The 21,027-nt window shown below is 48.3% G+C and overlaps 1 protein-coding gene across 1 annotated transcript; it reads right to left on the bottom strand.

The window, feature by feature from the left end:
• Positions 1 to 1,358: 1,358 nt before the first annotated feature.
• Positions 1,359 to 18,237, bottom strand: LOC119435357 (POC1 centriolar protein homolog A-like). The gene is made up of 7 exons (XM_037702247.2): positions 18,188 to 18,237; positions 17,138 to 17,253; positions 13,746 to 13,879; positions 8,962 to 9,030; positions 7,246 to 7,419; positions 3,869 to 3,982; positions 1,359 to 2,172 (listed from the first exon to the last, which is right to left on the bottom strand). Exons 1-7 carry the CDS (start codon positions 18,235 to 18,237, stop codon positions 2,041 to 2,043), a joined length of 789 nt encoding a protein of 262 aa, XP_037558175.2. The 3' UTR covers positions 1,359 to 2,040.
• Positions 18,238 to 21,027: the final 2,790 nt, after the last annotated feature.

Here is a 21,027-nt window from a genome sequence, read left to right as displayed (position 1 = left end):
TCATTCATCCGGTGGTCTCGCGTTACTTTAGCGGCTTTCTTCTGTTTTTGCTGGACACAACAAAAAGTCACCCCTCGCGTTACTTTCGCGGTTTTATTTTTTCTTGGTGGACGCAATGAAAAGTCACTCCTCGCGTTACAATCGAGTAAATACGGTATCTAAAAAGTACATCCTTTCTAAGTGCATACACATCCTTTACATCCTTTTTAAGTGGATTTCTACCAACACCGAGGTTTTGTATAATGATCATATGCATGAGTGTGTTCTGTTCATCATGTTCATCACATGTTTACCAGTTTTTTCTTGAATTGGTTTGTTTTATTTTTTTCACATCAGATTCTTTAAGTAACTGTACTTTATATCCATACCTTGAAAGCAATAACTTTCCAATAACACTCTTGCCATTATATACTGTATTTATATTTGCCTTGTTCGCAACTCCTACCATTGTACTTGCCCTTCCTGTTACAATCTCATGAGAGATTGACAGTATGTGCAAATGAAATAAAATTCCACGAAAAGAAAAATATATTTTGTGAATAATTTTCATCAACAGGTTTGTTATCTGTGGGAAACACCAGACAGAACATAGGAAGTGAGCTTTGTTCCAAGCCACCTCTATGGCTTTGTGTGGAACTTGTATAGGTAGGCAGTTCTTGTCAAATGTAAAAAGAGGTGTACATTCTATTTTCTCAACCTTAACTTAGTAGTACAATAGTAGTGCACCAAGTTGGGCTAGTTGGTTGAAGTTCATATTGGAAAGATTTTAACTGCGCTGTAAACAGGGACAAAGGAGGACGAAAACGACAACACGTGCGCAGACGTGCACGTGTTGTCTTTTTTGTCCTCCTTTGTCCCTGTTTATAGTGCAGATAAAATCTTTCCAATTTGTAGTACAAGTACAGCCGGTGATATTGCATCGGTTTTTCTCATTTGACTGTGCTTTCTACCCCGAAAAAGGCGAGCCCCGTGCCAAACGTTTTCTTCATGGTCCTCTGTGTCTGCTCTAATCCAACAAATGATGCTGTAGGCTTATGCCTCAGGAGTGAAGGAAAGACACGGCTGATACGAATCGATGCCAGAATGCAAGCCGTGGCTTTATGGGCCACGGCCAGGCACCGTCTTTATTTTCTTGTCACACGGGCGCGTGCTATCCAGGTTCTACGTGCCGCCCAAAGGACAGCGCTACAATGCTTGCTGTCATTCAATGTGGGCCCAAGACATTTAGCCCAAGAAATCCACATACTGACAACTGAAAATCAGCAAGAAAAATTTTTTTCCCTTTTTTTGTTTCTTGTTTTTAGGCAGCGCGCATTCGTAAAGGGTAAAATGAACACAAAAACACTGAGGACACACCGTTTAAAAAAGTAAAAGAATTTATTAATTTCACTCGATAGCTTCTGACACCCCACACACCGCACAGTGTCCAACTGCGAGATATGCAGTCATCTGCTAAAAACTAAAGTACCGTAAAAACCCGCATTAATACGAGGATTTTTTCTACTTAATGATGTCTCAAGTTTCCACCACATACTATGCAGATCCAAACCAAAATTTCAGCCAAACATCGGGCTCAAGGCATTGCTTTCGAGATTGCTGCATGGCTACCATAATTCTGATCGTTCTCTAGCATACAGGAACTGCAACCTAGGCGCCACCGTGTATTTGGCATGGGCGAACATCCCGGAGGACCTTCTATGTTGTGCTTTTAACAAGTGCGGCATTTGAAACGCGCTCGACGGCACAGAAAATGAGTATGTCTGAAAAGAGTTCGCGGAAGAGGAACAGAGGACAATGATGATTGAAGTGCGAAGTATAATGTAAATAAATCTTTTCGCTGAGTTTGCCTCACTCGTAATATATGCGGATGAAAATTTTTGTTTTTTTTTCTTTTTTGCTATCCCCAAATTTCACTTTGTATTATATGTGGTCAATATTATATTATATGCGGGTTTTTAAGATACACACAAGTCACTGGTGAGGCAAGTAAGTCCACTGTGACATCCCACCCAAACGAGGATGACGAAAGGTAGGGGGATGTCAATCAGCACAGGTGGCACCATTGTGCTCCGGCTGACTTGGCTTCGGCTGATCCGGCTGCTGCACTGCTGTGCGTTGCTCCGCCACAACTGACTCGAGTGCCAGCACTTTTGAGTTTAGAGTAGACACGGCCTGCGTAACAGAAGCCGTGAGGCGCCAATGAACTTGCGAACACAAGCAATGTGCACAGGTGGCTGAACTATGCTTCCAGTTTATACTAAGCAGGCAACGCTAAAAAGCTATGTTAGTACAGTCATACAAGTCTCATCACTCCAAGCGCTTCGCAGTACAATTATTTTTAATCTGCTACGATTTCTACAGAGTACCTGCTTCATATACAGAGGGACTCTGCTGATATGGTTTTCAAGGAACCTTGGACAGAAAATGTAACAGCCAGGAAAATGAAACAGTAAAGAAGGCCCCAAATCGCCACAGGAAGGCTGAAAACAGCTCTGAATGGCTGCCAGTACAGTTATTGGACGTCTCAGTACTTGTACTGTCAAATTACGTATGATAGTTAAACCTTGATACAACTAACTTCAATATGCTAAAGTACAGTGTAGACCGCTTATAACGTAAGTCGCCGGAGTCGCGAATATCCGCAGTATAAGCGGTACCGCACTATAACCAAAGCAACAATTTTGAAAGGCCCGCACATATGCAAAACATGTGCATCGAGCCGCCATGCGTATGCGACAGTCGAGGAATGCGACTAGAACGTTTGCATTCAATTTACAGTCGAATCTCGTTAATTCGAACCAAATAACGCAGCGGCGTCTCCGACCGGCATTGCTCCGGCACCGCCATAGAGAAAAAGCTTAGGAGAGACCTCTCAATGTCGCGCGTGAACAAAAAAAAAATAATAATAATAATAACAAAGAAGAAAAAAAAAATGCAGCGGAAATTTCACCCTCTCTCACATGGCAAGGTTGCTGATTCTGTGTTGTGCCGGAACATACGTGTACGTGCCGTTGTCTCAGCCACGCTACCGTAGCCACGCGTAGAAAATGGCAGTGAAACCTTCTTTCTCCTTTATGCTTCCTCTACTTTCTAATCACGTGTTGACCTTGAGCGCTGCGGCTACGGTGCAGAGAGAAGCAGCGGCACTGTCCCAGGCTGGCCAACAAAACTGCCAACGCTGGCCAACGCTCGCTTCACGATAACGGCAGAAAACGAAACTTCGGGGAGCTGGCGCCGGGCCGGCTGGAGCGACGCCAGTATTTTTGCCAGTATTTTCCCGATACTAACACAACCCCGAATCAAACGGGCACCCATTTGCTATTTGTCTAAAGTAGAAAACTAATGTAGAAATGACAATAAAGCTCCTAAACAATGTAGAAATGTGAAAGAAACCCGATTTTTTTACCAAGCAATATAAATGTTCCAAGTTTCTTGGAGAAAAGAAAGGGGGGGGGAGGGCGGAAGAATTGGGTACAGTCGAAACACGCTATATAAGAAATCCTGTAACAACAAAATTCTTGCAACAACGAAATAGTTTCGTATCCCTGGCGAACGGCCATAGAATTCAATGCATTTCGTACTTCTCGGCAACGAAATGTCACTGAACTGCAATCCTGCATCAACGTCGTTTTAGATTACTTTTTTTTCATTGTTTTCCTTTTCGAGTTATTCATTAGCAACCTGACGTACAGGCTTACATGAGCATGTGTGATAACGATATTTGACCACGAAACGCACGCGGAGCGATACCTTCTGATGACCGAACTTGCATAGCTTCCACAGCATTGCGTGCTAAGTGTGAAATGTAGTGTAGTCTTGTGGCTTACCTGCTATGGCAAGACTCACAATGTACAGCTCTGATACGCACCTGGCTGAGTAGCTCCATTTTGGCAGTCAGTTGAGTGACCACTTGCTCAAGCCTGGCTTCGAAGCTGGACCCATTGGCAGAAGGGTTCACTTCCAGTCTCTGGTCACTAGAACCCTGAAATAATAAGAAAAAAAGACATTAACATGGTTGAAAGCACATCCTTCCATTTATTACACAGTGGTCCATCCCTTTTACAGCGAAGCTGTCTATGACTAGGGTTCTATGCATTTTTCGTGTCCGTCAACAGATCTGTGTGTGCAAAAACTCGGCTCCCGAATTTGATGCAAAATCACTTCATTCTGTGCAAAGGCTTATACATCTCATCACTTCGATATGCATTCCGCTCAGCATCTGAGAAATTTATGGGATCTTTTTCGTCATTGTAGAATGGCACATTCCCAGTGGCACACACCTGCTGGCACGTATCCAGTGACACAAGTTGGCAACAAAGAGCAGAGGCTCCAACGCGGTATAGCCTGGTCACACGAGCCTGGTATTGGCACTTTCCGCACATGATTAGTCTTTCGTGCCAGATTAGCCTGTGGCGCCTCGTTTCCTACGGAGTGCAGCTAGAGGTTCATTGAAAATCAGCAGAGACCGAGTGGCACATACACAGTGCTCCAAGTTGGCGTCAAAATGCTTCATTGAACAGCAGTACCTACCCAGTCCTGCATCTACATTGACCCATGTCGGCATGAAAGAGGTTCGTTGACATGCGGTATGCATATACACATCGCCGCATACTGAGTGACCCAAGTTGGTTCGGCGGTTGGTCACGAACCCAGTTCCCTCAACACAGCAGCCCGATACGCTGCCCATTTGACCGTGGACTACCCAGCAACCTAGGTAGGCGGCACCACAGTTAGATGCAAATATACAAACATAGATAGATAGATAGATAGATACATAGTCCCCAGAAAGTATGTGTAGTATCCTAAAAATGATAAATAATGACCAACACTGGCCACCACACCTTTCCCACACCCACCTGCGTGCTGCACGCCCCAAACGGCTCGCCTCAGTAGCATCGCCGGCCTTGCCCGTGAAAGTATCCCTTCCATTCTTCCGACATCGGCACAGTCGACTCATGTTATGGGAGGGGTGCAAGACGGACAGGAGAAGGGCGTCTGATGTGCATAGAGCAATGTGACAAAGGTGTGCCGTGCAGGGTGCACAGTACACAGGCGGGCTTGCGATGTTAATGCGTTACCATTCTTAGTGTAGTTCACGGACCCTCCAAGGGCTAAGTTTGTATGTACCTGACCATTTGCCCACCTACCTAGGTCACTAGGTCGAATGGGTAGCGCAACGGCTTGCTGTGCTGAGGGACCAGGGTTCGGTACTAACAGTCAAACCAACTTGAATCACCGAGTATTTGGCAATGAGTACAGACATGCCGATCTTCAACGAACCTCTTTCAGGTCGACCCGGGTCACTGTAGTTGCGAGACTGGGTAGGTACCAGAAACACTTTAATGCTGACTTGGGTCACTGGGTATGCGCCAGTAGGTATGCCGCTCTTCAATGAACGTCTTTGACGTCGACTTGGGTAACTAGGTGTGTACCTATGTGCTAGCAAGTGAACGATTCTCAGCATTCGCAGACACCGGCAAGCCACTATTCTAGTCTCGGAGACCACGCAGGGTCTTCTCAACAGTTCTACTAGATAGCACAGCGTGTCCAAAAAGAAGCATGAGCGAGAAGCCTGATTGCTGCATCATGTGTTTCTCAGCGTTCGCACGCACCGGTGCGGCGTCCATTTTGGAGGCCACACAGGCTTCACGGTGGCACCGCTAGATGGCGCCGAGTGTTCTTATAAAAAAAAAGGAAAACGTGGAGATTTATAAAAATGGGAAGAAAGAAATTAGAATGTAAAATCTGTACGATAACACAAAGGGCAGTGCCTTGCTATTTGAGGCTTGAGCTGGTTGCCTAAGGTGAAAAACATACCAGAGCAAATACTCGCAACAAGATGAGGCATGTGTATGCTGCAGCCAAAATCTGGAGACCATTCAGCACTCCTCATGGAATGCAGAGGTATTTACCTAGCGAGACCCGTAGTTAACATACACCTTCCAGAAGCGCTTGGATTTAAAGTCGACAGAAGCATCAACCAGTCAGCAGTCGACATAAGCAAGAGATGTTTAGAGTATTGATGGAAAAAAAGCAGGGAAGAGATTGATACGACCGAACCCGTTACAGGCATAGGTAGCGGCATAAGGTAGACAGAGAAGTTTTGAGCAAGAGAAAAAAGATTAAGGAGATGTACACAAATAATGATAGAATGAAAAGCATGTATAGAATACTCAATTAAGTCAAGCAGGCTAGGTTACTATTTGTCACTGACCCATTTCAAAGGGGATGCCAATTAAAGCACTGCACGGGCCGATTTTTTCAGCCCGGGCCCGGCCCGGGCTCGTTTTTACGTTGGGCTGCCCGCCCGAGCCCGACCAAACGTTTTATGGCGAGACCCGGGCCCGGTCCGGGCCCGGAAATAATCTACGTTACCCGCCAGGCCCGGCCCGCCACACCTCTACCTTAGGCCCAAGCCCGGCTCGAAACCGGCCCAAGACCGAAAAAAAAAACATGTTTTTCAGAGTCGAGATGCACGAGGATAACTCGAAGCACGTTGCATGCACACGACCAAAAAGTCCGAGCCCGGCCCGGGTCACAAAGGACATGCCGTGCCCGAGCCCAGCCCGGGCCCGTGAAAAAACTGCCCTACCTGGCCCGGCCCGGGCTTTCGGGTAAGCCCGAGCCCGTGCAGTGCTCTAATGCCAATAAATTATCATCATCAAAGCACGAAAGAGGACTTTCGCTGCAGTACACAACCTCATGCATAACTCGTTTCGATGGTGGCAATATGTTGTGTTGCTATATTGATTCAATGCTAAATGCATTACCGTCGACAGTCACTGCGAGATGGATTTTGCCAATTTTTTTTTTCGGGTTATTTTGTCTTTTTCTTCTCAGAGCAGACACCTGGTAGCCAGATTTAATTGTTGCAGCCAGTAATGCGGCCTGAGAATATTGTAGTAAGCAGTTTACTTTACCATAGAACACACACAGAAGTTCACGATGGGGCAGCTGCTCATTGTTACATCCAAGTACAGTTAAAACCGGTGATGCTATAAGTGTGTTCGACTATACTTCTTTCTGCCTAATTAAAATGTCTGGATGTTTGTTCCCTCAGCCTCTTTCGTGCAACCCAGTTATAACAACTATTGGTTAAAACAATGAGATTTTCTTGGCACTTGAATATTGCTTTAAGTAATTTAGACTGTAGAAGGTTCAACTGTAGTCCAGTTAACCACTCTGACTTCTTCCGAGAGCCTGAACAGTGTATTGACACCAGTGAGCAGAAAGAGCGATGTGCACCTGGTTCAGAGTGGAGACCTGCGCCACAGAGCGCACTACAGCCACCGGCTTGGCAGCTGCCGTTGTGCTCCCGACCGCTGGCTCCCCATTATCGCTGTTCCGTGTGCCAGCATCACCACTGCCGGACTGCTCCGCCCCAGCCGAATCAGCGTTGTAGCTTGTCCACAGGAACACCTGCACACGGTGGCAAGCAAGATTACACTACTGTCAATGTGCACCTAATTATAGTGCACACAGCTGTTATGGGCTAAAAAATATGGACAAACTCAACTGCAGTTGACACCTACATAATGCAAAGCATTGCGCGAATCATAGCATCACGAGACGCCGACGTGTGTTGAGCTGGCAGAGCCCTGACAGCATGAGACGCACTCTGCCGTCTTGCTATTGCCTCGTGCTTTAAGACGTAGAGCGAGAAAGCGAGAGAACGAACGCTGTCTTTTCCTTGCGGAGCACTTGAACCTTCACCACTTCTAAACCTTCAGTTTGATGCTCACTTTGTGCTGCTATTCAAGGTTGTGCGTCGAAACCGCTCACACTTAACGTTCCTTGGTGGTTCTCTTGCAAGTGGCCACCAACGGAAGTGTCAGCTACTTCCCATTCTTGACTGCAGATGGCTGTAGTTGCCTACTCGTTGACCCACGAAAATGGTAAAATGAGATACAAAAAGATGGCTCGAATAGGAGAAGAATGCTTTGCATAAGAGAAAAGGATCTTTTTTTTAAATGCATAGAATTCTGCTGGCGAATATGTAGGTGCCTACATGCTGCTCTGTTCAGGGAAGGGGATTGGGAACACAAGCGCTTTAGGAACACAAGGGCTTTAGGAGGAGGAGGGCAAAAAAAAAAGAGGAAAACAAAATATAGGCAGGAAAATAAAGGATCACGGTATTCACAGGGCGAAACAAAGGTGATGGTGTTGATGTAAAAGAAGGCTAGTGCTTGTCATTTAGACCAATATCTTGCAGGAATATGAAAATAAATTTTAAAGCTTTAGGTTGTTTTGAAGAAGAAGGCATAGGACATAGCATTCTTCCTAGTGCTAGTGGTTCTTGGGAAGCAGAGCCCATTCCAGAGAAATAACAAGCCCTTTTGCCTATGCATAAAGCTGGTCATCCCAACAAAATGTGTTCCACAGTTGCAAAAGGAGAACAGTTGTCACAATAAGAGTATGTGGCACATCCAGGACGGCCCAGGTAGGTAAAAAATTGGGCTAATCGTGTTGGTTTCTTCACCGCATCTTGTTTGAGCCAAGGCACGACAAACTGTAAAGAAAGATATGTATCTAAGTAGCTATTCCTGGGAACGAAGGAACAGTCATATGGCTTGGCTAATCAGTTTGTTGTCGGAGATTGGTTACCTCAGAGGAAAGAAACACGTCTTCAAAGCAGTGAAGACATGCACAAGTGTACGTCAGGCACCTGGTGAGGGTCTACTCCTCACCACTTTTGCTGTTGCTCAGGCTCAGTTCGGCAGCACACTTGTGAATACAGGCGTTCTCTACGTCATCCACGCCATCAGGTATGTCTGCAAGTTTAAAGCTCTTTTTGACTTGTTAAAAAGACATCATGTACAATGTGCAGTGTCATTGGACATATTTTGTTTTATATCCTGGCCGGCCAAGTTGGGGGCACGGCTCTTATCTGAACGTGGCTCTTACCCAAGTGTGTTTGATAGTATTGAATTGTTTCCGTAGGACAAAAAGCACCAAAATTACCTGGCGATCGTCGCCTCCTGTGGCAAAGTGGTTTCCATCGTGTGAGAAGCAAACGGCGTGCACTGGTTTCTGCACATAAAAAACATGAAAGTGAGAAAGTATAGTCCAATGAAATAGTTCTTGGCCATGAAAACTAAAGCTAACATATGAACAGCCTGATAATTCACCTAAACTTTTGTCGCCAACTTTGTCCTGGGAGAGCGAAGAAGATCGAAGTGCAAAAGGGTGAAGTATGTAATGCTGAAGATTATGTAGTTCAAGCCGACATCCAAAACACAGTAGCGCCACAAGCCTTCTGTTGCAGGACATTTTTTTTTACTTAATGAACGCCCTGTAATAACACTGACAATTATTAAATAAAAATTATTAGAGGCTACCAAAGCAGAATGTCACTGTCAGTATTAACAGCATCAGCTGTTTGTAATCGCATGTTTTCATGGCTCATCCACACGACTTGTCTTAGCGACTGCTGTGTTGCTATGATAACTAAGGACTGCCACTTGCGGGACACAGATGCATACTTTCAAAAGCGATTTGTAGAAGACAAATTTGGTGCGACATGTAGCATCTGTGACGGCCTCTGGTTCTGATCATACATTGTCAAAGTGTCGCAGCCAGTGCATGTGGCAGTCATCGAGTGAGTGTTTCTCCGGGAGGACGCGAGTTCTTCGCCACACCCACGTTGGTGCCATGCACCCCCACCTTTATGTGGCAATATATATCATTGCAATGGGTTTCTCTTCCACATCCTGGAACTCCGCAGTCAGACGCTACCACGAGCTCCTGCGGTGAATGATCCCGGACCGTCCCAGGCTGCTGCTCCCGTACCGCCGACCATTGTCTGCTCTGGCGTCGTCCGGCAGCGCGATCCTGCTATATTTAGCGGAGCAGAGGACCTCGACGTCGAGGACTGGCTCGCCGAATACGACCGTGTAAGCGCATATAATAAGTGGGCCGACCGCGACAAGCTCACTAATGTAGGCTTTTATTTGACAGGCGTGGCAAACCTCTGGTTCAGAAATCATGAATCCAGTTTTACCACCTGGTCCACTTTCACAAGCACTTTGACTGAGGTTTTCGGCCGTCCCGCCGTTCGCCGCCTTCGTGCTGAGCAGCGATTGCGTGGTCGCGTTCAACGCACTGACGAGAGCTTTACCAGCTACATTGAAGACGTGCTCTCGCTCTGCCAGCGCGTCAACTCATCCATGGACGAAGCTGACAAGATGAAGCACGTCATGAAAGGCGTCGATGACCACGCCTTCCAGATGCTCGTCGCCAAGAGTCCCCAGATGGTTGCCGAGGTAATTCAGCTCTGTCAGCAGTACGATGAGCTGCGCAAGCAGCATGCCACAACACGTTGTGCTGCTCAGCAGGATACCGAGGATCTCGCTCCCTTGAATTTCAGCCGCGACGCTGCGGACATTTCTGCTTTAATGCTGCAAATAAAGCAGTTCATCCGCCAGGAAGTCGCGCGGCAACTGTCTCTGGCGACTAGCCCTCCTGAGCCGGTGACATCCTTGGCTCCTTCGCTTCGTCACGTGCTTCAATCGCAAGTTGCTGAGGCGCTGCCACCTGCTCCTCATCCGCAGCCCGTTGTTGAACCACTGACGTACGCTAACGTTGTCGCCCGGCCTTATGTTCCTCCGGCTCCTGACGCCTACCGGACCACCGGAACTTTCCATGTGCCGCCACCACCTTCCCGCCCGGTTCCCGTTCCTTACTCGGCCGCTGGAGGCCCTGTCGTCAACCCGTGGCGCACACCTGATAACCGGCCAATATGCTATTCCTGTGGTTTCCAGGGCCACGTAGCACGATTCTGCCGCCGTCGCAACTTCCGTTTTCCTGACAGTGGGAGCGCTTCCGGCTACATGCCTGCTCGACTTCCACGTCATGATGCGTCTAATCTTCCTCCGGACTCGTCTTCTAGTCGCAGCCCCTTCGATTCACGCAGGTCGCCCTCCCCACATCGCCGATCCCTTTCCCCCATGGTTCGTCGACTCAGCCCAGCCTGCGAGGAAAACTAACAGTCGCAGTTCCCGAGGCAAGAACTGCGTTTACGTCGAACATTTGAAGGCCTCATTTTTCTCCTGCTAACGAAATTGAACTGTCCGTAGATGGCGTCACCGTACACGCACTTATTGACACCGGAGCCGCCGTTTCTATTATTAGTGAAAAACTCTGCCGCAATTTGAACGAAGTGACCACTCCACTTACCTATCTATCGCTGCGTACAGCAACCTCGCATCGCATTCAGCCTTCAGCATCATGCACAGCTCGGGTCGTCATTCAAAGCGTTTTGTATGTTGTCGAATTTGTCGTTCTATCCCGTTCCTCGCACGACGTCATTCTTGGATGGAATTTCCTATCTATGAACCAAGCTGTTGTCGACTGCGCTCGTGCTGAACTTACGTTATCAGTGCCATGCTTTGACCCTGACGACCACAATTCTACTAAAGTTGTTGCTGCCACGGACATCTACATCGCACCTTTCTCAGCCGCTCTGGTCCCTGTGTCGTGTGACTCTGTCACGAACTCATCTGTTTCGTTTACGCCGTCAGCCTCTTGTGCGAGCCGTCGGAACCTACTGCTTCCTTTTGCTATCGTCACTTTTTGCGGCGGTTCTGCTGCCCTTTACGTGCGCAATCCCTCCGCGTGCCCTTCATCCATACTCCGCGGCGAGTGCTTGGGGAGCTCTCAATATTTCGACTGCACCCTCCCAGCCACCATGTTTGACGATGCGGCACCACTTCCGCTTTGCGCCGTCACTCCTCCTGATGCGACCGATGCCCCTGTGGACGTCTTTGCTCATGCCGTCGAAACGGCACTCACACCTGTCCAGCACGAGGAAATTACCCAGCACCTCCACCAGATGCAATGGGGCTTTTTGCCTAGCAGCACTCGATCTGGCGTTTGAACGGTAGACCGAAACAAGTCAAAAGGGAGCTATGGCGAAGCGGGCGAGCAAGCGTTGCTTGTCTTAAAAAATTAAATTATAGGATTTTACGTGCTAAAACCATGATCTGATTATGAGGCACGCCGTAGTGGGGGACTCCGGAAATTTGGACCACCTGGGGTTCTTTAACGTGCACCTAAATCTAAGTACACGGGTGTTTTCGCATTTCGCCCCCATCGAAATGCGGCCGCCGTGGCCGGGATAGTTGCTTGTCTTCTTCCTTCACCAGCACCGTGGCCCAGTGCCTTCAGTACATCATATTTTCCAGTCTCTAAGTCGCACCCCCCTCAAAACGGAAGTTTTTCCGAAGGGGGGCGGGGCAGTACATATGCAAGTTGCACCGGTGTATAAAATGCACCCATTCATTCGGTAAGCGATTGAAAAAAATTACAGGGACGTTTCATTTCGTGAATGCGGGCCACGCACAAGCCCATGGGTGCCATTCCTATATAAATGCGATAGCAATAATATGGACACTCCAGGCACATTTCTGCCGTCGTGGTCGCTGCGAACATCGTCTCCGCGTGCCGTATGCTGTATGTGCGAATGAAAGCGTGCGCTGGTGAGCCGAATCGCGCACAAGGAAGGAAAGCGGGAAGGCAGCGCAGAAGGCTTGTACTCTGGCAGCAAGTGCATAGTTTATGCAGCGGGGCCTGCCATATCTTAAAATCGATCTGCAAATGCGACGACTATGGGATCAGTTGAATCGCGGTTGGCCTGCGGCTGCTTGCGTTGCTGCTCCATCTTTCTTACAAGGCGCTTGGCAACTCAATCACGAGAAGAACCCGATACCTCCCTACGTACTCCAAAGGAACCTATATAAATCCCACCATTCTATAAGACGCACCGACGAAAACTTCTGAAAAAAAAAAAAACACGACTTATACACCAGAAAATATTGTATATATAAATATACTGGGTGTTCAAAATGAAGCTTTGCGGAATTTTTAAAAATCGCCTTTGGCAGGTAGCATAATTCTTATCCTTGATCTGGGTTATTCGAAGAGGGGACATTAGTAGCACGTGAAATTGAAACACATATTCAACTAATTAACAAAAATTTACAAATAAGCTTTTCAGTTAATTACTTTACGACACATATTGCAATTTACTAATTGTAGCCAGTGAGTTTGCAAGACGTATCAATTTGAATTTAATTTCCAGGATGACACCAGTTTGGAGATATGCGCCATCATACTCGTCGTAAAAATGCACTGTTGTTCCACTTACTTTTTTAACAAAATGCTGTTTTATACATTGAAGCACAAAAGTAACTGGAATGCCCATGTATTTCGTCCCACATTTTGGGAAATAACATCTCGAAAGTGGTGTCATCCTGGAAATTCATTTCAGGTGGATGCGTCTTGCAAACTCACCGGCTACAATTCGTAAATTGCAATGTGTCGTTAAGTAATTAACCAAGAAGTTAATTAGTAATTTTTGTTAATTAGTTGAATATGTTTCGACTTCTCGTGCTGCTAATGTCCACCTCCTCGAATAACCCCAGCTCAAGGATAAGCATTATGCTACCTGCCACAGGCGATATTTAAAATTCCGTAAAGCTTAATTTTGAACACTTGTTATATATATCTTGCAAAGGGGGTTTATTCGAGTCATAGAGCAGTAGCAACAAACGCAGCACCGGCAGGTAGGGTGCAACCAGAGAGCGAACTGGGTACGAGTCACACGATAGCAACAAGGCTTTTCAATGTGCCGATCTTTTTCCTCGCAGTACGTATATATATATATATATATATATACATACACACATACATACACACACACCCACACATATATATATGACAGCTGACATCCATGGTTTCATACTCACCATGTGTGTGACTAGCGTGTAAAGCAGCCTGCCCTTGAGCACGTCGAACACCCTTGTGAGTGAGTCACTTGCACCGGTCACCAGGCAGTCACCCGACGGGTGGAAGTGCATGGAGTTCACGATGCCCTCGTGAGCTGCACACCCGAGCAGGCACAGTAACGCAAAAGACGAAACCAGTGAGAGTCACATAAAAGTAGTGGTAGGGCAGGTAGCTACAACACTGGCTTGCAAATGAAGCCACTACCAGCTTTACTTAATTTAAGCAAAATACTGCACACTTCATTGAATCAGCAGCAATTCTCATTCAGGGTGTCTACCAAGTTGACATTTTCAGATTCCCTGAGTTTTCCAGGTTTTCCCTGAGTGATTTTGCTAAATTCCCTGAGTGAAACGGAACTTTCTTTTACATCAAGATGGGCTGACACCATTTGCCTGATGCTGTCACTCTTTAGTAAGCATGTTAAAAAAATGTCGCAGTTTCACCCGAAAGGCGAAGCATGAATTGCGATAGCAAATTAGTAGAGAGCTACACGGAGTAAGGATAGTAGTTTTATCAGCTGTATAAAATTAGACATGCAGCAGCACCAGCAATGCACCGAACTGTTGTCGACGCCGTCGGCGTTTTACCCGCGTTCGCACCGAACGCGCACGGCGCTGGTGACTGTTGTCTGTGCCTCTGGGGGCGGCTCGGAAGTTTTCGACGAGATCAGAACGGGACACTCGTCGAGCAGCGTCCGAAGTCTTTACCACCTCCTCGCCTCACCACATCTTTATATAAAAACACATTTGGTGCCGCAGCTAAACGTCGCCTACCCTCCCTCCCTCCATTACCGCAACTTTCGTTCTCTTTCAATGAAATTACAGCTAATTTAGGGACGGGCGAATAGTGGATTTGAGGTTCGAAGCGAATGGTGATTTGGTCAAATAATTTCGAATCGAATAGTTCGAACAGTATATCACATACTACAGTAAAACCTAGTTAATTCGAATTTCACGGGATTGAAAAAAAAAATGTCCGAATTATCAGGGTATGCAGAAAACAATAAGCAAATGCTTACTACGTCAGCACGATTTTATTAGTATAACGGACGAGCAAATCCTTTCGCTATGTAGCACAAAAGCAGTGCGGATGCTGCAATTCTCGTCATCTCGTGACTGATTGGCTCTCGCAGCGGCGATCGAGGCCTCACGACTTCCTTCGCAGCACGGCCGCGGCGCGCGCCATCATTTCCAACACTACCGCGCGCACATCCCGATAATTTTTTCGCCAGTAAGCTCAACGCCAACGGATCACACGTCCATCGTGATGTAGCCGGTGCGCTTCATCCTCGACAGCTTTGCCCCGAGTCAAACCGAAACAACTGCTTGTTGCAACCACGGCCGCTATCGACACGATTATGAACGGCGACTTTGCGGTGCTTAAGGGTATGGCCACGATAGCGGCAAAAACGCCCGCGTCATGCCGCGAGCGGCAACACATCATGGGCCATATTCTGAAACGTTCGCCTAGGCGAAATTTCTTTTTTCGCTTTCAGGCATTCGCTGATTGGCTGTTTTAGCAAAATTGGATGAGCTGATTGGGTGGTTGAGCCCAACGTCATTCAATTTTGTTCAACCAGCCAATCAGCGCGCACGCTGATTTCGCCTAGGCGAACGTTTCAGAATACGGCCCCATGACGCGCGCGGCAAAAGCGGCAGGAATCGGGGGTTTTACTTTACGGCTTGCCGAGGGTGCCGAGAGCGACGAGGATGACGTCACGGAGCCAATGGCAACCGGACCTCTGCCGCTCCGCGCCGGGTTATCAATTGACGATTATCGTCTCTCGCGGTTCTATAGAGGGATTTCTTGACGCTGTCCGATCGCACCCTTTTCGCTCACGGTGATTCCGCGTTCCGAGAGCGCGCGAGATCATATCGCGCTGCCGCGCGGCGAGACGCGATTACCACGGTGGACTTCGCGGCAAGGCGCTGACGCGCGGCAACTTGCCGCTAGTGTGGCCGTACCCGGCCGACGCACGCACCGAGTCAGAACGAAACTACCGTTCACAGCAACAACTTCAGACGAAATCGCGGTCGCTATCTATGCGATCATGGATGGCCACTACGCAGCTCTTTAGGCACGCGGCCGACGGGCGTATTGAGTCAAAACGAAACTAAACGAAACCGCTGCGAAAGAAACCGCGGCAGCTATCGACGCGATGATGGGTGGCGACTATGAAATCCCGCGGCCAACGCGTTGTTATGCGCGGCGGTAAACGCAATAAAGGCACAAATAGGCACGAAGCGTTCCGTCGTTGCTGTCATTCACGTACGATTTCCGCTGCTGACTATGGCCATGCGGACTCCGCCGCTTCGTTTCGGTTGTGCGCTAGCGCCGTTTCTGCTCTTCTGCGTCGCACATTTCAGGCTCTTTAGTGCAAAAACATATAGCCTTCGAGATATATGGTTGATGTATGGCAGCCATGACGTGAAGCATAGCCTCCGAGATGTGTACCGCCCGTCCGCGGCTTTTGGCTGCCTATTCGAGAGCGCTGAATAATTCGAAAATATTGAATCCATGAATTTGAATGGAAGCGAATAACGAACATAGAATTATTCAATTAAATATTCGACAATACCCTATATTCGTCCATCCCTACAGCAATTTTCCCTGATAGAGGCACAAATTCCCTGAGTTTTCCCTGAGTTTTTCCAGAATATTCAAAATCCCTGAGAATTCCCTGTTTTCCCGGTTTTCCCGGTTGGTAGACACCCTGTCATTGCAGCACTTCACCGTCTTGTGACAAGAACAAGTTCAAATATATAATGGTAAACTTAAGAAGGCTTCTTATACAGACATTAAACGCAGTCCGCTATTCTTATCTTAGTAGGAATATAAAATCAGCTGAAATTATTGCAAACTTCATATTAAACCAAGTATTTAAAGAAGGCGCCGTTTTGCCCGAAGGGCTAAGCATTGAATGCGATAGCAAGGTGTGAGAATATTAAACGATGTAAGGCTCCTGGTTTTATGGGCAGTACAAATTGCAGCAAACGTTAGTTAACTAAACAAGCCTGGTGTCTTACGCCCAGAGGCATACATGAACAGTGTTCAGCCGATGATCGCAAACACCGGTGTCACAATGCCGGCAAAAAGAGACGCACCAGCAGCGGGGAGCGTGCGTGCTTGCCCAAAAGCAAACGTTGCGTACATGCCACCGTACCATAAATCTTCAAAAGTCAGCAGATGACATGATCTGTAACAATGGGTATGCAGAAAGACAGCGCACACGAAGCTACCAGCCCCTCAATGAACAAAGGTAGCACCAAAGGTAGCCCGGCGGCGGTGTTAATCGAACCCACCACATACCACAGCAGCACCACCCTGTGCCCTTTCCACAAGGCCGACTCACCGTTGTACTCCTGCAGGAGGCCCCTGTTGCGCACGTCGTAGACACGAACAGCGCTGTCCCTGCCAGCCACGGCCACTGTCACGCCATCCGGATGGAACTCGGCACATTGCAGCTGCCTGCAAGGACCACAGCAACAACATGCACTCACGCACTCAGAGTAATTTACTCTTTCAAACAAAGCTTCGCAATGTCTTGTTTAATGAAATTGCACAAGATACTGCAGCGCAAAACTGTGGTGTCCGAGATATGGCGGCGCGTGGCAACTGATCTCGGAGGTTATGGTGATACAAGAGATACGGGGAGCAAGGCGGCAGTGAAATCAGCAAAGAATGTGAACAAACAGAGGACGACAACATCGATGACCACAGTATGGCGACGGGGCCTTAAGGGGCTTTATGCGGTGCTAGAGTTACTGCACGTGGCTCGGGAGCATATGCAGTTACTCTGCGCGACTATAGGGACTTTATGCGGCGCTGGTCGCAGTTGCCACAGACAGCAAGAGTATTAAAACGGCCAACCGTGCAGCGTGCAGCACTCCTCTGTTTCGCTGCTCTGTGCAAACAGAATTTTCTGCGCACGCTAGACTGTACTCATTTATTTAGGAATACTACAATCCCTGTTCAGTATTTTAGTAGCGTGTGAATGAGAATATCTTTACTGAAATTGGAATAGTAAATACTTACGACTAATGCACACTTTTAATGTATTTGGCAAACAAGAAAATGCATTTAACAAATGCAGACTGTGAACATATAGGCAATGCTCACCAACAAAAATAGAGTATACGTAATGTCAAATTTCACGACACAATTAAGAAGCAGTTCAGCATTACAAATGCATTAAATTATTGAGTTCATTATTTAGTAGCATAAACTCTATCACAACGGCTTTTCTCAGCTCAAACATTGCAAAAGCACAGCTCCTGCATCATCACGTCGACGGCGTGGAGCAAGTCACTCACTCATTCTCTCTCTCTTGCACACACGATACACACAATCTGCTCAAACGTAAGCACATTGATGAAGAGACTTTATGGAAGTCGGTACAGACCGGTCAGTCATCAACACATTCTTACCGTTGACAGATATTGGTTCAGGCATGACAACCCTTTTTTATGAAGCATAATTGAAAGGTGTCTGTCACGTCAAGCATCGTCAACGCTGTACCACCATCATATAAGCAATAGCTAAATGCACACTGTGGTGGCTTATCCCAAGTATGAGATAGTGCAAGGTGTGAGGCATCGAGTTACAGTTCTTGGGCCTGCACATGTAAACACGCCGTTGTGTGTAAAATCCAAAGAGACTAGAGATTAAACAAACGGCTATTGGGGAGGCTAAGTTTATGGTTGCTTCACTGTCACTCCTCTGTCCTTTTTTTTCACGTTCTAAATTACGTACCAAAACAAGAATGTACAGCATGGAAACACTACAAGCATACCTGCCAACCTGCAATCTTTTAAAATTTCTAAATATACTCATGGACTTGACACACGTAGGAGGGTAAGGATGGGGGTGAACGGAGAAGCATGCATTTTTTGTCTATGCTTACCCTGTGGGAATGCGCGACTCTCACGCGTCCCCTGATGTTGTTTTCCCCGCATGTCTCCTGTAGTCCGGCTTCTCTGCGTGGCTACCGGCGGTGGTTGCGGCGCGTTGCGAGAGATGGCGCTAGTGTCGCGATGCTAACGCCACCGAAACGCCGGGGTCAATTGGGAGAAAAAGGTCGAGGGCTCTCTCTTTGGCTGGGGATCGGCGACCAACACGCACGAACGCTTCGCGCGTGCGCCGGCCCGCTTCGCGCGACCGTCGCGCGAGGCTTAGAGCAGGACACCGGTATGGACGAACACGGATCGTTCGAGCGCGCCATCGTTAGCGTGACTGTACACGTGAACGACTAGGCGATGGTGTCATAGCATGGGGCGAACATATTCGCTCGCTATCGGGTCGCGGTGAGTCGGACTTCCTTGATTTGTCGCGCGCCCGTGTGAATGTTCTATTGGTAGCAATTCGGCTGGTATGTATTAGTGTATGAAAGGTGCAATAAATGCCCTTTTGATTGTCTGCACAACTGCGTTGTTGTTCCTTTGTCCCAAGAGCACATGTGAGACCCCACATCTGGCTGCCCAACGTGGACCTCTTGGGGCATCGGACGATAATTTTAACAGTTTTGCTCGGTTCGAGATGTTTCAACCGAAGCGTAGTCCTAGCGTGGATTTTGATCGCTAGTGTCGGCGGTGTGCTTTCTTGAGTGAGGCGACGGTTGCTGTAGCGTGTTTGAACTTTTCAACATGCTAAGCCTTTTCGCGAGTGTTTTGAAGTACACTCGTCGGTACGAGAGCCACGTGGTCTGCATCCTGGGAGAGCGAGGCCTAGCGCCCGCGGAGCATTGGCAAGCCTGAAGCGAGTGAGTACGGAAGCCTCGTGGGTGGTCCGAATTTCTTATGTAAATAGCTTCTTCTATATCTTTGACTTCGGAAGTCGAGGCTCAGGGAGCCGGGTGGCCGCGGGCCACGGGTGCCGCTACGGGCTGACTGGTATTGCGGCCTGGCACCGGGCGCTCCGACACCGTCTGGGACGGTGGGCGCCGTCAACTCGGATGCTGTGTGCACCGAGCGGAGTAGGACCACCTCACAGAGCTAACGTCTCTTCGCGGCTGCCTGTTCTTGTGCCCATTTTGGGTGTTTTTTTTTTTTTTTTTGGATGCCGGTTGTTGTCAAAGTAGCGACGCATTAGGCCTAAGGCTTAACAAAGCCGCCTGTCGCACGTTGAGGGACACAACCTGGTGGACCGTGGTGTTGAGGTGTCGCACATTGCTTCCCTCATTAGTTCGCCTAGCACGAATTGAAATTCTCGTTCGACTCAAGAAAGTAAGCTTTGTTCACGTGAACTTAGCATCTGCTATGCCGCCCGAAATTTTGCTAGCCGAATTGAACATCGTACCACGTGGGCGATGCGTATGCCGAATTCCTCTCCCTTGCACTACTTTAGTGTTTGTCGAGTGCGTTGAGTGTACGCAGCGTGAGCGGAGTCACTCCTGGTTTGCTGTCACCTGCACATCGTCAGCGCTGCTGCCCCGGACTACAATCGAGCTACCCCAGGCTTTGGAGATGCCTGTGGTCAATGTCGGCGCAGCGACTTCGGCGGCCGCCAATGTCCGGCTCGCAACCCTCGGCGGCTGGGAAAAGAGCCGGCAGTCACCAACGGCTACTGCGGCTCTAGTCAGCAGGGCGCGAGCGACGCTTGCTCGTGCCGACTTCTGCGTCGCCGTTTCCGGAGTCCTGGGCTGGAGTCGTGCCATCGAATCTGCAGACGTGGTGCTGTGACCAACGGATGCCAGCGGTGAACCCCAGAGTCAATGTCGGCTCGCACGTTGTGGATAATGCGTGGACATTTACTCGGCGGCGCCACTGTCGCATGTACTAACTTTTGTTCGCGACGCGCGCGTTGATAGGCCTTGTGACATGTTTCGCCGGCGTATGTGTAGTGATTTAAGGTTGGGGGGATGTGGGAATGCGCGACTCTCACGCGTCCCCTGATGTTGTTTTCCCCGCATGTCTCCTGTAGTCCGGCTTCTCTGCGTGGCTACCGGCGGTGGTTGCGGCGCGTTGCGAGAGATGGCGCTAGTGTCGCGATGCTAACGCCACCGAAACGCCGGGGTCAATTGGGAGAAAAAGGTCGAGGGCTCTTTTTTGGCTGGGGATCGGCGACCAACACGCACGAACGCTTCGCGCGTGCGCCGGCCCGCTTCGCGCGACCGTCGCGCGAGGCTTAGAGCAGGACACCGGTATGGACGAACACGGATCGTTCGAGCGCGCCATCGTTAGCGTGACTGTACACGTGAACGACTAGGCGATGGTGTCATAGCATGGGGCGAACATATTCGCTCGC

The sequence above is a fragment of the Dermacentor silvarum genome, unplaced genomic scaffold (genome assembly GCF_013339745.2).
Source record: "Dermacentor silvarum isolate Dsil-2018 unplaced genomic scaffold, BIME_Dsil_1.4 Seq644, whole genome shotgun sequence".
Taxonomy (NCBI): domain Eukaryota; kingdom Metazoa; phylum Arthropoda; class Arachnida; order Ixodida; family Ixodidae; genus Dermacentor; species Dermacentor silvarum.
The sequence above is the reverse complement of the archived record's forward strand: the minus strand, read 5'-3'. Positions and strand labels throughout refer to the sequence as shown.

What these genes read in the sequence shown, in the direction of transcription:
- LOC119435357 (XM_037702247.2), bottom strand. Translation starts at nt 18,237, where the DNA reads ATGCCTGAACCAATATCTGTCAACGGTAAGAATGTGTTGATGACTGAC. An exon ending in ACACGCTAGTCACACACATG is followed by an intron (nt 9,031 to 13,745) that starts GTGAGTATGAAA and finishes TTTTATGTGCAG; the next exon opens with AAACCAGTGCACGCCGTTTG. An exon ending in CAGGAGGCGACGATCGCCAG is followed by an intron (nt 7,420 to 8,961) that starts GTAATTTTGGTG and finishes CACCGTGTGCAG; the next exon opens with GTGTTCCTGTGGACAAGCTA.